This window comes from Lichenostomus cassidix, unplaced genomic scaffold (genome assembly GCF_008360975.1).
Source record: "Lichenostomus cassidix isolate B80296 unplaced genomic scaffold, HeHo_3.0 HiC_scaffold_40, whole genome shotgun sequence".
Lineage (NCBI taxonomy): Eukaryota > Metazoa > Chordata > Aves > Passeriformes > Meliphagidae > Lichenostomus > Lichenostomus cassidix.
In genome coordinates, this window is record NW_028147459.1 from 1,544,703 (window position 1) to 1,557,546 (window position 12,844).

Below are 12,844 nucleotides of genomic sequence, written 5' to 3' on the forward strand. Positions count from 1 at the left end.
CACCTCTTACCCACCTTTCCTGCCAGCTTTTCTCCCCGTTTTCTGCCCCACATGCCTCTCATTTTCGGTTCTCTTTCCCCCTTTCTCTGCCCCATCTCTCCTCCCTCCATCCCCTCACCTCTCACCTCTCACCCACCTTTCCTGCCAGCTTTCCTCCCTGTTTTCTGCCCCACATTTCTCTCATTTTTGGTTCTCTTTCCCCCCTTCTCTGCCCCACATTCCTCTCATTTTTGGTTCTCTTTCTCCCTTTCTCTGCCCCATCTCTCCTCACCCCTCAGGATGTGTCCCCCTGTCCCCTCACCCCTCACGATGTGTCCCTGTCCCCTCACCCCCTAGGATGTGTCCCCCTGTCCCCTCACGATGTGTCCCCCTGTCCCCTCACCCCCCGGTCCCCTCGGACTCAGGACTCTCCCCAGGGTCTCAGTGTTTATTTTCAACCCTCGGGCTCCGGCCCCTCGGGGCGTGCAGGAGCAGCACAGAACGGTGCTGGGTAGCGGATGAACAGCCAGTCCTCCTCCTTCTTGAGCCAGCGCAGCAGCTTGGTCAGCACGGCGATGGCGCCCGCCTTCGTCACCAGCGGGCTGAAGCAGCTGTACAGCTCAAACTTGCTGGTCACCTGCGGGAATCCATGCCTGTTAACTCAGGGACTGACTGACCACACCATCAGTGAGTATCCCATTAACTGTGGGACCTGCTGACCAGGCTGCCCAGTGAGTATCCCATTAACTGTGGGACCTGCTGACCATGCTGCCAGTGAGCATCCCATTAACTGTGGGACCTACTGACCACACTGCCCAGTGAGCAACCCATTAACTCTGAGATCTACTGACCTACTAATGGCACCATCAGGAAGCATCCCATTAATTCTGGGACCTACTGACCACACCATCAGTGAGCATCCCATTAATTCTGGGACCTACTGACCACACTGCCCAGTGAGCATCCCATTAATTCTGGGACCCACTGACCACTCCACCAATGAGTACCTGATTAACTGTGGGACCTACTGATCACACTGCTAGTGAGCATCCCATTAATTATGGGACCTACTGATGGCACCATCAGTAAGCATCCCATTAATTCTGGGACCTACTGACCACACCATTAGTGAGTATCCCATTAACTGTGGGACCTACTGACCACACCATCAGTGAGCATCCCATTAACTCTGGGATGTACTGACAACACCACCAGTGAGCATCCCATTTATTATGGGACCTCCTGACAGCCACCACCAGTGAGCATCCTATTAATTCCAGGACCTATTGACCACACCACCAGTGAGTATCCTACTAATTCTGGGACCTCCTGACAGCCACCACCAGCCAGTGAGACCCATGAACTCCATAATCTACTCACGGCAGCACTCTCTGCTAACTCAAACCTACTGCCAGAGCTGCTTTCTGTTAACTCCGGACCCTGCTGACCACTCCCCTCCCACGGCTCACCCAGGCCAGCAGCGTTTCCTTCTCGGCCACATGGTAGAGCAGGCGCAGGGGTCGGTGCGGGCTGTGCACGCGGCTGTGCAGGTAGTGGTACAGGTCGAAAAGCCGGTGTTGCTCCTCCTCGCTGGTGTAGGGCTCCTCCAGCTCGGGGCTGCAGCCACGAGGGATGAGGTGACACGGCTGTCACCTGAACACCGGCGCCACCCACCCTCCCCATCCCGCCGTGTCCCCGCATCCCCGCACCTGGTGAACTGCGGCAGCTGCTGCATCTCCTCCGGCCCCTCCAAGGGCTTGTAGAGGAAGTGCCGGAGCTCCGGTGCGCCGGGGCGGGACGGGCCGTACCCCGCTCCGCCGCGCACGGCCGCCGCCAGCTCCGCCAGCCAGCCCTGCGCCCGCAGCGTGTCCTCCAGCTGCCGCCGGCACGCCGCCGCCGCGTAGAAACCTTCGCGCTCCGTGGACAGCAGGATCAGCGTCACGCCATCCTCCTCCTCCTCGCCCAGCCGCGCCGCGTAGGCGTAGAAATACCCGTCGGGGTTGAAGCGGGGCAGACACACGGGGGTCCACACCTCGCCCGCCCCCGCGCCCGCCCCGCCGCCCAGCAGGTTGAGCAGCAGGTGGAGATCGCTGGCGCAGAGCCGCCCGCCCTCTGCCAGCGCTCGCTGTCGCGCCGCTGTCACCAGGCGTCCCCGGGCCGCCAGCACGGCCAGAGCGGGCGCGGGGCGGGCAGCGGCGGCGGCGCGGCGCAGAGCTCCGGACACCGCCCGGCGGAGCCCCCCGGGAAGGGGCAGGCAGCGGGCTGCCCCCAGCAGCAGCCGCCCGTCCGCCGCGGCCCCGCAGAGCAGCCGGTCCAGCACGGCCTCGGCGCCCGCCAGCAGCCGGCGGAGGTCGAAGCCGCGGCGGCGGGCGAAGACGCGGGCGATGCCGCCGCGGGTCAGCAGCGACAGGATCTGCTCGTGAACGAACGCCAGCTCCCGCCGCAGCTGCGCCGCCGACTGCCGAGTGCGGGACACGGACACCAGCAGCAGCGGGCCGCGCTGCTCGAACACCAGCGTGCGGTCCTCTGCGGGGAGACAGGGGACAGGCGGTCACACGGGTGACCCCGAGGGGCTGCGGGGATGGGTGTTTCGGGAGGAGGGTTGTTTTGGAGGGTGTGGTTGTTTTTGGAGAGTGGCTGCGACAAGGCAGGTTGTTTCTTGGGAGGGGTGGCAGTACCCGAGAGGAGGTTTGGGGCGGGAAAAGATTTTGGGGAGTGTGGCTGTTTTTGAAGAGCGGCTGTGACAAAGCAGGGAAGGTGGCAGTACCCAAGAGGAGATTTTGGAGGGAAGTGAGTTTTGGGGGGTTGCTTGTACCTGGCAGGGCTGTTTTGGTACACTCAGCTGTACCTGGGAGAGGTGGTTTTGGGTTGTGTTGGGAGAGGACTGTACCCAGGTGGGACGGCTGTACCTGTGGGGGCTATTCAGTGACACCTGAGGGCAGGGCTGTACAGCTTTGGGGACACCCATGGGTGGCTCTGCGTCAATTTGGGGACCCCACGTCCACCCCGCGGCCCCGTACCGGAGCAGATGGCGCGGATGGCGTTGCCGCCGCTCTGGATGAAGGACACGAGGGCCATCATGACCCCCATGGTGGCCGCCAGCCCCTCCTCGTTGCCGTGCCGGGAGTAGATGGGCTTGCCGGCCTCGCTGAGCACGAACACGTGCTTGCGCCGCGCTCGCCAGCCGGCGGCCGCCACGTCCTCGTCCGCGCCGCGCCGCCCGCCTGGGGCTGACGTGGCCGCCGCCGCTGTCACCGCCGCCGTCACCTCCTCCTCCTCCTCACCGGGGTGACACCCTGGGGATGTCACTGCCGCTGTCACCTCCTCCTCCTCCTCCTCATTGGGGTGACACGCTGAGGATGTCACCGCCGTTGTCACCTCTTCCTCCTCATTGGGGTGACACGCTGGGGATGTCACCACTGCTGTCGCCTCCTCCTCCTCATTGTGGTGACACGCTGGGGATGTCACTGCTGCTGTCACCTCCTCTTCATCCCCAACAGGGGGACTCTGTGGGGATGTCACTGCCGCCACCCCCCACCCCAACAACCACACCCCACCCCCAACCCCAACAACCACACCCATGGTCATCTCCTCCTCCTCACTGGGTTGACAGCTTGGGGATGTCACTGCTGCTGTCACCTCTGCTGTCACCTGCTCATCCCCAGTGGGGGGACACCCCAGGGACGTCACCGCTGTGGTCACCTCCTCCTCTGCACTAGGATGACACCCCTGGGACATCGTGGCCGCTCCTGCTGTCACTGCTGCCACCACATCCTCATCCTTGCCACATGGGCCACCTGCCGATGTCACGGCCACTGCCACCTCCTCCTCCTCACCGGGGTGGCACGCCAGGGACATCGCGGCTGTCACCACCGCTGCCACATCCTTGTCCTCCTCCTCCTCATTCCCAGCGCGGCGACACTCAGATGGCGTCACGGCCCTCCGGCAGGATCGCCCCCCCGCCGCCCCCTCCCCGCCCGGCCCCGCCCCCCCGGTAGCCCCGCCCCCACCCGTGCCCGCCCCTTAGCCCCGCCCCCGCGCTGTCCCCGCCCCGCGCGCTCACCGGCCGCGCTCGCGCTCCCGCCGCCACCGCCGCTTCCGGGCCCGCCGCGCCGCGCGCCCCGTGACGTCACCGCGCCGCCCGCCCAGCCAATCAGCGCCCGGCGCGGGGGAAGGGGGCGGGGCCTCCGCGCGTCGACCAATCGGCAAACGGGAGGAGGAGGAAGGGGGCGGGGTTTAGGGGGTGACGCCCCTTTCGGCGGGTTTTCCCCGCGTGACTCCCTTGTGACGTCACTCGGGGGCGGGGCCGGGCCACTCAGCGCCTCGTGACAAGGGGCGGGGCCAGAGGGACCCACGTGGGGGCTGCGGGAGCCTGGCCCCGCCCCTGCGTGACGTCACGAGGGCCATATGGGACCTTTAGGGCTGTATGGCTCCTCCTGCAGGACCCTATAGGAGCTCTATAGGGACACCGGGGGGCTTTAGGGGACCCTAAGGGTTCTATAGGTGTCCCCTGAAGAGCTTTAGGGGACCCTAAAGGTTCTATAAGCACCCCAAAGAGTTTTAGGGGAACCTAAAGGTTCTACAGGCACCCCGGAGAGATTTAGGGGACCCTAAAGGTTCTATAGGCACCTCCTGAAGAGCTTTAGGGGACCCTGAAGGTTCCATAGGCATGCCAAAGAGCTTTAGGGGACCCTAAAGGTTCTATAGGTGTCCCCCGGGGAGCTTTAGGGGACCCTCAAGGTTCTATAAACACCCTGAAGAGCTGTAGGGGATCCTAAAGGTTCTATAGGCACCCTAGAGAACCTTTAGGTGAGCCTAGAGAGCTTTAGGTGACCCTAAAGGTTCTATTAGCCCCCACCCCGAGGACCTTTAGGGGACCCTAAAGGTTCTATAGGCACCCCTAAGAGCTTTAGGGGACCCTAAAGGTTCTATAAGTACCCCCTGAAGAGCTTTAGGGGACCTTGAAGGTTCTATAGGTGTCCCCTGAAGAGCTTTAGGGGACCCTAAAGGCTCTATAGGTGCCACCCGAGGAGCTTTAGAGGACCCTAAAGGTTCTATAGGCACCCCATGAAGAGCTTTAGGGGTCCCTGAAGGTTCTATAGGTGTCCCTTAAAGAGCTTTAGGGGACCCTGAAGGTTCTATAAGCACCCCTGAAGAGCTTTAGGGGATCCACGCAGCACTGCAGAGACTATAGGATCCATAAGGACCCTAAAAGGCTCTACAGGGGCTCTGGGGGGCTCTGAACGAGGCTCTATAGGCTCTATAGGGACCCCAAAAAGCCCCATAGAGCCCCTAAACAATCCTCCCAGACGCCACAGCACCTATAGGGACCCCCAGGGCCCTTCAGGATGCCCTAAAGGTGCCACAGGGACTCCCCAGGGGGGGTTTAGCCCCCCCAGCTCGCGCCCAGCCCAGGGGCGGAGCTCCCACCGGGGGAGGGAGGGGCTTGGGGACAGAAAAACCCCCCATGTCCCCTCCGTCCCCCCAGCACACCTGAGACCCCCCCGGAGCCGCCCAGGACCCCCCGATGGCAGCTCCGCCGCCCCCCGGCCACCTCAGCCTGGCGCGCGGGGTGCAGGTGAGGAGGGGACAGGGAGCTCGGTGACACCGCAGGGACTCTGGGGGGACAGCCCGGCGCTCAGGGCCATCCGGGGCGGGGTGGGGGCACGAGGGCGGCTGCGACACTTCCTGCCCGCCGAAAAGGGAAGTGACAGAAGGGACCCGGCTGGCCTGGGGGGGTCCCCGAGAGGTTGGGGGGTCGCGGGAGCTCCGGTAGCCTCCACTCGGGGGGCTCCGGGTGACCCCCTGCCCTCCCCAGTCCCCCCTGTACCAGGACGCTGTCGCCCGCCGGGCTCTGCGGCCCACGCTGCTCAGGTGAGTCCTGGGGATGGGGACAGGTGACGCGGACAGGTGACCCGGATCGGGGGTCCTTCCCTTCTCCTCTGTCGCCCCCCAGGAGCGTGTCGGTGCCAGCCGAGCCCCCCGCGCCCCCCGCCATGGATGTCACCTACGCCGTGGTCAACAAGCCCCGCCGAGGGGGAGGAGCCTCGGGGAGAAGCCCCGCCCCCTCCGACCGAGACCACGCCCCTTTCGGGCGAGACTCCGCCCCCTCGGGCACGTGCTCGCTGCCGGGGAGCCCCGTGCGCCGCCCCTCCCCCAGCCCGGCGGGTGAGTTGGGGTGACCTGGGGGGGTTTTTGGGGGTCCCAAAAATGGAGATTTCTGACCCCAAATCCTCCCTCAGGCTCCCCCAGACCCACTGACGGCGCCTACGAGGTGGTGACCCCCACCACGGAGCCTGCCAGTGGTCCCTGCCTCGGTGAGCATGGGGGTCCTGGGGGGGGTTTGGGGGGCTCTGGTGTCCGGTGGGGTTCAGGAGGGACATCATCGTCCCCTTGTCCCCTCCAGGGTTTAATTTCCCTCTATGACTGTCCCCTTGTCCCCTCCCAGGGTTTAATTTCCGCATCGGGAAGCCCAAGGGGCCGCGGGATCCCCCGGCTGAGTGGTCCAGGGTGTGAGGGGGGAAGCTGACCACCCCGGCAGACTCTGACCGCTCCTCACCGAGCCCAAAATACCCAAAAAACAGATTTATTCTTACAAATAAAAACTGATTTCCTGCCAGACCCACACGTGCCTGGGGAGGGGGCTCAGGGGGGTCCCCGGCTGCCCACTCCAGGGGGGTCCCACCTGCCTGGGGGGTCTCAGGTGGGTGATTTGGGGGGTCCTAGGTGATCTGGAGGGTCCTGGGGGTCCCAGGTGGGTGGTTTGGGGGGTCCTGGGGGTCCCAGGTGGGTGATTTGGAGGGTCCTGGGGGTCCCAGGTGGGTGATTTGGAGGCTCCCAGGTGATTTGGAGGCTCCTGGGGGTCCCAGGTGGGTGATTTGGGGGGTCCTGGGGGTCCCAGGTGGGTGATTTGGGGGGTCCTGGGGGCTCAGGTGGCACTGAGCAGGTGGCGCTTGGCGGCGGTGGCAGTGTAAGGGTGCCAGCGCCACTCCACGTCGGCGGCGTCACCCTGCTCCAGCGTGCCCAGGCGGATCAGGTAGGCTGGAAAAAGGGACACGGGGGGAGGGTTGGGGACAGCTGGGGACACCCGGGGACACCCGTTAGGGGCGTTGGGGACAGCTGGGGACACTCACGGCGCAGCTGGAACCGCGGTCCCACCTCCTCCAGCTCCACCGTCCTCCCCTTGCGCCGGTAAGTGTGGTTCCTGTGGGGAGGGAGTGTCACAAGGGGGTCTGGCAGGGGGGTCTGGCCCTGTCCCCGTGTCCCCAAGCGTCACCCACCGCACTAGGATGACGTCATCCTCGTTGGCGAATGTCACCACGCGGCGGCTGTCGGGGCGAGGGACGGGGAAGAGGTGCTTCAGGATGGTTCCCACCTGGGGGTGAAAGGGACGCAGGGGTCAGCCCAGCCCTGGGACCTCCTGTGTCACCCCACGGTGTCCCCATTGCCCCACAGTGTCCCCATTGCCCCCCCAGTGTCCCCATTTCCCACTCAATGTCGCCATTGCCCTGCAGGGTCCCCATCGCCCCCCAGTGTCCCCATTGTCCCCCGCAGTGTCCCCATTTCCCATTCAGTGTCCCAATTGCCCCCCAGTGTCCCCACTGCCCCCCAATGTCCCCACTGTCCCCCCAGTGTCCCCATTTCTCACTCAATGTCCCCATTGCTCCCCAGTGTCCCCATTTCCCATTCAGTGTCCCTATTTCCCAGTGTCTCCACTGTCCCCCCATGTCCCCATTTCCCAATCAGTGTCCCCTTCCCCCCGCAGTGTCCCCACTGCCCCCCAATGTCCCCATTGCCCCCCAATGTCCCCATTGCCCCCCCCATGTCCCCATTGCCCCCAGTGTCCCCATTGCCCCCAATGTCCCCACTGTCCCCCCAGTGTCCCCATTTCCCACTCAATGTCCCCATTGCTCCCCAGTGTCCCCATTTCCCAATCAGTGTCCCTTCCCCCCAGTGTCCCCATTGCCCCCATGTCCCCCACTCCCCCAGTGCCTCCCCAGCAATTCCCCCGCATCCCCTCACACCCCCCCAGCTGTGTCCCCCTTTGTCCCCTGGCTGTCCCCACTGTCCCCAGCTGTCCCCCTGGCCATACCCTCTGTCCGAGGGCAGAGTCCAGCCGCAGCAGCAGCAGGTGGGGGGCAGCCAGGGGGGCTCCCCCGAGCCCCCCGACCTCCTGCCGCAGCACCGCCCCGCTCAGCGTGAAGAACGCCGTGGGGCCGTGGGGCAGGTGGGACACTGTCAGCCCGTCTGGGGGCGGGGCTTGGTCAGGCCACGCCCCCAAACAAGCCACACCCCCTTTGCAAAGCCACGCCCAGTTTTGCATTGACCACACCCATTCCTTTAAGCCACACCTCCTCTGAGGAGACCACACCCCCAAAAGGGAACATCCCAATCTCTGACCACACCTTTTCCCTCCAAGCCCCGCCCATTATGCAAATCCTATTAGCCCCACCCCCTTCCTAGCCCCACCCACTTCCTCCCCACCTTTTCCCTCCAAGCCCCACCCATTATTCAAATCCTCCAAGCCCCACCCCTTCCCAGCCCCACCCTTCCCCCCCCGCACTGACCAGGCCTCCCGCGGGTCTCGTGCACCACCAGCAGGTCAGTGACCCCCGCTGCCCGGCAGGCTCCCACCAGCGCGCCCAGCTCGGCGCGGCCGCGGTTCATCCGCCGCGCCCCGGGGAACAGCAGGCACAGCTCCTGAGGGGGCGGGGTCAGGGGACACGCCCACCGGGCCGGGACACGCCCACTGAGTGTCCCACCCGCTCAGCGTTGTGTCCCCAAAGTCACCTTTCTGTGTCACCCGAATGGCCCATTAAAAGGGACACGCCCATGCCAGGCCCCGCCCCTTTCACCCAAATTTGGGAGCCACGCCCACATCCAGACCACGCCCACAAATAGCCCAGCTCCAGCAAAGCCCCGTGGGGTGGGGCCAACTAAGCCCCGCCCACTTTTCCGGCCACGCCCAGCCCCAAAGCCACGCCCCTGTTAGGGCAGTCACAGGGGGTGGGGTCAGGGGGTTAATTAGGCCACGCCCATTCACGTGCATGGCCACACCCACCGCCCCAGCTACTTGAACCCCACACATAACAGGCCACGCCCACCAGACCACACCCAGAACAGGCCACGCCCACCCCTGCCATGCCCACTGCCCCATCCACAACATGCCACGCCCACCCGGCCACACACAAAACAGGCCACTTCCACCCGGCCACACCCACTGCCACACCCAGAACAGGCCACGCCCATCAGACCACACCCAGAGGCGGCAACACCCACCCGGCCCCACCCACAGTCCCATCCAGCTCAGGCCATGCCCCACCCCTGACCACACCCACCACCCCACCCAGAAGAGGTCACACCCACTGCCACACCCAGAACAGACCACGCCCACCCGGCCACACCCAGAACAGGCCACACCCACCAGACCATACAACATACCACACCCACCCTGCCCCACCCATAGAATGCCACACCCACCCGGCCACATCCATCGCCCCACCTAGATCAGGTCACGCCCACCCGACCACACCCACAATCACACCCAGAACAGGCCACGCCCAGCCGGCCCCACCTACTGCCCCACCCAGATCAGACCACGCCCATCCCCAGAACATGCCACACTCACCTGGCCACACCCACCGCCCCACCCAGCTCAGGCCACGCCCACCGGGCACACCCACCTTGGCGAAGAGCCGCAGGCGGGCACTGGGGTCGCGCGACGTTGTCACCATCACCTTGGGCGGCTCCAGCCCCGCCCACCTGTACTCGTCATCATGGCTGCTGGCAGCGTCTGGGGGAGGGGCTTGCTCAGGCCACGCCCCTTCTCATCATGGCCACGCCCCTTCTCAACCTAGCCCCGCCCACCGCGGCCCCGCCCACGCTGGTTTGGGGACATTGGGGACAATTGTGTCACTCGCTTCCGGGGGAAAATGGATCAAATTTGTGTGTATTGATGTAAATTCCTCCTCTTTTTGGGGTGAATTTAATCTTATTTGGGGAGGAATTAAAAACCCAAATATAATCTGGGGGGAAATGTGGGAAATTTGATCCTAAATCTGAGATCAGCTGCTTTTTTGGGGTGGTTACACCTGGTTTTGGGGGGTAACTCCACTCCCCACAATTTGGGGTTTTTCCCCCCAATTTGGGGTTTTCCTCCCCAATTTGAGGGTCCCACTCCCCGCAATTTTGGATTTTTCTCCCCAACTTGGGGTTTTTCTCCCCACATTTCTCCCCAATTTGGGGTCCCACTCCCCACGATTTGGGTTTTTCTCCCCAATTTGGGGTTTTTCTCCCCAGTTTGGGGTTCCCACTCCCCACAATTTGGGGTTTTTCTCCCCAGTTTGGTGTTCTTCTCCCCAATTTGAGGTCCCACTCCACACAATTTGGGGTTTTTCTCCACAATTTGGGGTTTTCCTCCCCACAATTTGGGGTTTTTCTCCCCAATTCGGGGTTTTTCTCCCCACAGTTTGGGGTTTTTCCCCCCAGTCTGGGTTTTTTCCCCCCAATTTGAGGTTTTTCTCCCCAATTTGGGTTTTTTTCCCCCAGTTTGGGGTTTTTCTCCCCAGTTTGGGTTTTTCTCCCCAGTTTGGGTTTTTCCCCCCAATTTGGGGTTTTTCTCCCCAGTTTGGGCTTTTTTTCCCCAGTTTGGGGTCCCACTCCCCACAATTTGGGGTTTTTCTCCCCAATTTGGGGTTTTTCTCCCCAATTTGGGGTCCCACTCACCCCCTGGCGCATCGAAATCAAACTCCAGCTCCTTCTGCAGTGCCAACGCTTCGTGCCGCAGCTCGGTGGGCAGCAGGCGATTCTCTGGGGGGAGAGAAAAACCCTAAATCACCCCATTTCAAACACCCCGGACCCTAAATACACTCCCAGCCCCAAATGAACCCCAAATCCTCCACCTCAACCCCTTTTTTAACAACCTCAAACATCACCAAATCCCCTCAAATTCTCTTTAATCTCCCAAACTCTCATGTATCTCCCCGAACCCCCTTTAACACCACCTGAACCCTTCCCAAATCCCCTTTAAACCCCCAAAATTCCTCCCAGCTCCTCTTTACTGCCTCTTTTATCCCTTTTTCCCTCTCCCAACCCCTCTTTTATCCCTTTTTCCCCTCCCAAACCCTCTTTTATCCCCCTTTTCTCTCTCCCAACCCCTCTTTTCTCCCTTTTTCTCCTCATTTATTCCTTTTTCCCTCTCCCAACCCCTCTTTTATCCCCTTTTTCCCTCTTTCATCCCCTTTTCCCTCTCCCAACCCCTATTTCATCCCTTTTTTTCCTTTTTTATCCCTTTTTCATCCCCTTTTTCTCTCTCCCAACCCCTATTTTATCCCTTTCATCCCTTTTTTCCCCTTTTTCCCTCTCCCAACCCCTAATTTCTCTCTTTCACCCCATTTTTCCCCTTTTCCCCGTACCTTCCAGCGCCCTCCTCAGGCTCTCCTTCCTCTCCTGCTGCCGCCGCTGCTGCTGCTCCCGAGCTCTTCGCTGCAGGTACTCCCGGCGCTCCCGGGCCTGCCGGCGCAGCTGCGACACCAGGGGACAGCCGTGACACCGCGGGGGACAGCCGTGACATCGGGGGACACATTGGGGGACATCGGGGGACATATGGCGGGGATGTGGGGAAGGGACAGCGAGAGATGGGAGGGATGTGGGACACGATTGAGGCTCTAGAGGGGGATTAGAGGAGCCCTAGAGGGATGTGACACAGAGGGGACACGGAGAGGGACAGCGGTGACATCGGGGGACACATGAGGGGACATCGGGGGACACATGGCAGGGATGTGGGGAAGGGACAGCGAGAATTGGGAGGGACGTGGGACACGATTGAGGGTCTGGAGAGGGATTAGAGGAGTCATTGAGGGGTGTGACACAGAGGGGACACGGCGAGGGACAGCGGTGACACTGAGGGACACACATGAGGGAGATGTGGGGAAGGGCCGGTTGTGGGGACAGCGAGAGATGGGAGGGATGAGGGACACGATTGAGGCCCTGAGGGGGATTAGAGGAGCCACTGAAGGATGTGAGACAGAGGGGACACGGCGAGGGACAGCGGTGACATTGAGGGACACATGAGGGAGATGTGGGGAAAAACCCGTTGTGGGGACAGCGAGAGATGGGAGGGATGTGGGACACGATTGAGGGTCTGGAGGGGGATTAGAGGAGTCACTGAGGGATGTGAGACAGAGGGGACACGGCGAGGGACAGCGGTGACATCGGGGGACACCAGGTGAAGTGTGAGGGACACATGGCAGGGATGTGGGGAAGGGACAGAGAGAGATGGGAGGGATGTGGGACACGATAGAGGCTCTGAGGGGGATTAGAGGAGCCACCGAGGGATGTGACAGAGGGGACACGGCGAGGGACAGCGGTGACACTGAGGGACACACATGAGGGAGATGTGGGGAAGGGCCGGTTGTGGGGACAGCGAGAGATGGGAGGGATGTGGGACACGACTGAGGGTCTGGAGCGGGGTTAGAGGAGCCACTGAGGGATGTGAGAGAGAGGGGACATGGCGAGGGACAGCGGTGACATTGAGGGTCGCCAGGTGAAGCGTGAGGGAAACATGAGGGGAATGTGGGGAAAAACCCGTTGTGGGGACAGCGAGAGATGGGAGGGATGAGGGACACGACTGAGGCCCTGAGGGGGATCAGAGGAGTCACTGAGGGATGTGACAGAGGGGACACGCCGCGACACGAGGCGCACAGCCCAACCCGAAGCCCCAGCGCCCCCAGACCCAAACCTCCTCACCATGGCCGCTCCGCTCCTCTCCCCACACGCCGGCACCTCCCAACACCGCCGCCTCCCATTGGCCGAGCGCCGGCTGACCAATCGCAGCGCGCGGTGCTGCCGGAAGGGGCGGGAAACG

The 12,844-nt window shown here is 62.8% G+C and overlaps 3 protein-coding genes across 5 annotated transcripts; 1 reads left to right on the forward strand and 2 right to left on the reverse strand.

Annotated features, from left to right (window-relative positions):
- Window positions 1-413: 413 nt before the first annotated feature.
- LOC146422476 (vacuolar fusion protein MON1 homolog B-like) lies at window positions 414-3,912 on the reverse strand. Of its 3 annotated transcripts, none has more exons than XM_085046411.1 (6): window positions 3,561-3,912; window positions 3,358-3,506; window positions 3,000-3,312; window positions 1,689-2,505; window positions 1,449-1,596; window positions 414-616 (listed from the first exon to the last, which is right to left on the reverse strand). In XM_085046411.1, exons 1-6 carry the CDS (start codon window positions 3,835-3,837, stop codon window positions 434-436), a joined length of 1,887 nt encoding a protein of 628 aa, XP_084902537.1. In that variant the 5' UTR covers window positions 3,838-3,912; the 3' UTR covers window positions 414-433. The 3 variants fall into 3 exon arrangements, with proteins under 3 accessions (XP_084902537.1, XP_084902536.1, XP_084902534.1); XM_085046410.1 differs by having other exon boundaries at window positions 3,000-3,315; XM_085046408.1 differs by having other exon boundaries at window positions 3,000-3,506.
- Window positions 3,913-5,124: 1,212 nt separating this feature from the next.
- Window positions 5,125-6,600, forward strand: LOC146422477 (tyrosine-protein phosphatase non-receptor type 18-like). Its single transcript, XM_085046581.1, has 5 exons — window positions 5,125-5,557; window positions 5,798-5,853; window positions 5,936-6,147; window positions 6,222-6,296; window positions 6,428-6,600. The coding sequence occupies exons 1-5, from the start codon at window positions 5,507-5,509 to the stop codon at window positions 6,493-6,495; spliced, it is 462 nt and encodes a 153-aa protein (XP_084902707.1). The 5' UTR covers window positions 5,125-5,506; the 3' UTR covers window positions 6,496-6,600.
- Window positions 6,550-12,828, reverse strand: LOC146422478 (U3 small nucleolar ribonucleoprotein IMP4-like). The gene is made up of 10 exons (XM_085046523.1): window positions 12,727-12,828; window positions 11,394-11,502; window positions 10,705-10,788; window positions 9,663-9,772; window positions 8,547-8,679; window positions 8,072-8,226; window positions 7,260-7,354; window positions 7,113-7,183; window positions 6,881-7,020; window positions 6,550-6,682 (listed from the first exon to the last, which is right to left on the reverse strand). Exons 1-9 carry the CDS (start codon window positions 12,727-12,729, stop codon window positions 6,908-6,910), a joined length of 873 nt encoding a protein of 290 aa, XP_084902649.1. The 5' UTR covers window positions 12,730-12,828; the 3' UTR covers window positions 6,550-6,682; window positions 6,881-6,907.
- Between the last annotated feature and the right edge of the window lie 16 nt (window positions 12,829-12,844).

Excerpts from the sequence above, each read along its gene's own strand:
- LOC146422476 (XM_085046408.1), bottom strand. The coding sequence starts at position 3,837 with ATGTCCCTGGCGTGCCACCCCGGTGAGGAGGAGGAGGTGGCAGTGGCC. Across the intron at positions 3,507-3,560 it reads TGAGGAGGAGGAGATGACCA|CGGCAGTGACATCCCCACAG; the intron begins TGGGTGTGGTTG and ends GGTGGGGGGTGG. Across the intron at positions 2,506-2,999 it reads CATCCGCGCCATCTGCTCCG|AGGACCGCACGCTGGTGTTC; the intron begins GTACGGGGCCGC and ends GTCTCCCCGCAG.
- LOC146422477 (XM_085046581.1), top strand. The coding sequence starts at position 5,507 with ATGGCAGCTCCGCCGCCCCCCGGCCACCTCAGCCTGGCGCGCGGGGTG. Across the intron at positions 5,558-5,797 it reads GCCTGGCGCGCGGGGTGCAG|TCCCCCCTGTACCAGGACGC; the intron begins GTGAGGAGGGGA and ends TGCCCTCCCCAG. Across the intron at positions 6,148-6,221 it reads CCCCTCCCCCAGCCCGGCGG|GCTCCCCCAGACCCACTGAC; the intron begins GTGAGTTGGGGT and ends ATCCTCCCTCAG.
- LOC146422478 (XM_085046523.1), bottom strand. Across the intron at positions 8,227-8,546 it reads CGAGACCCGCGGGAGGCCTG|ACGGGCTGACAGTGTCCCAC; the intron begins GTCAGTGCGGGG and ends CCCCGCCCCCAG. Across the intron at positions 7,355-8,071 it reads ACTCTGCCCTCGGACAGAGG|GTGGGAACCATCCTGAAGCA; the intron begins GTATGGCCAGGG and ends TTTCACCCCCAG.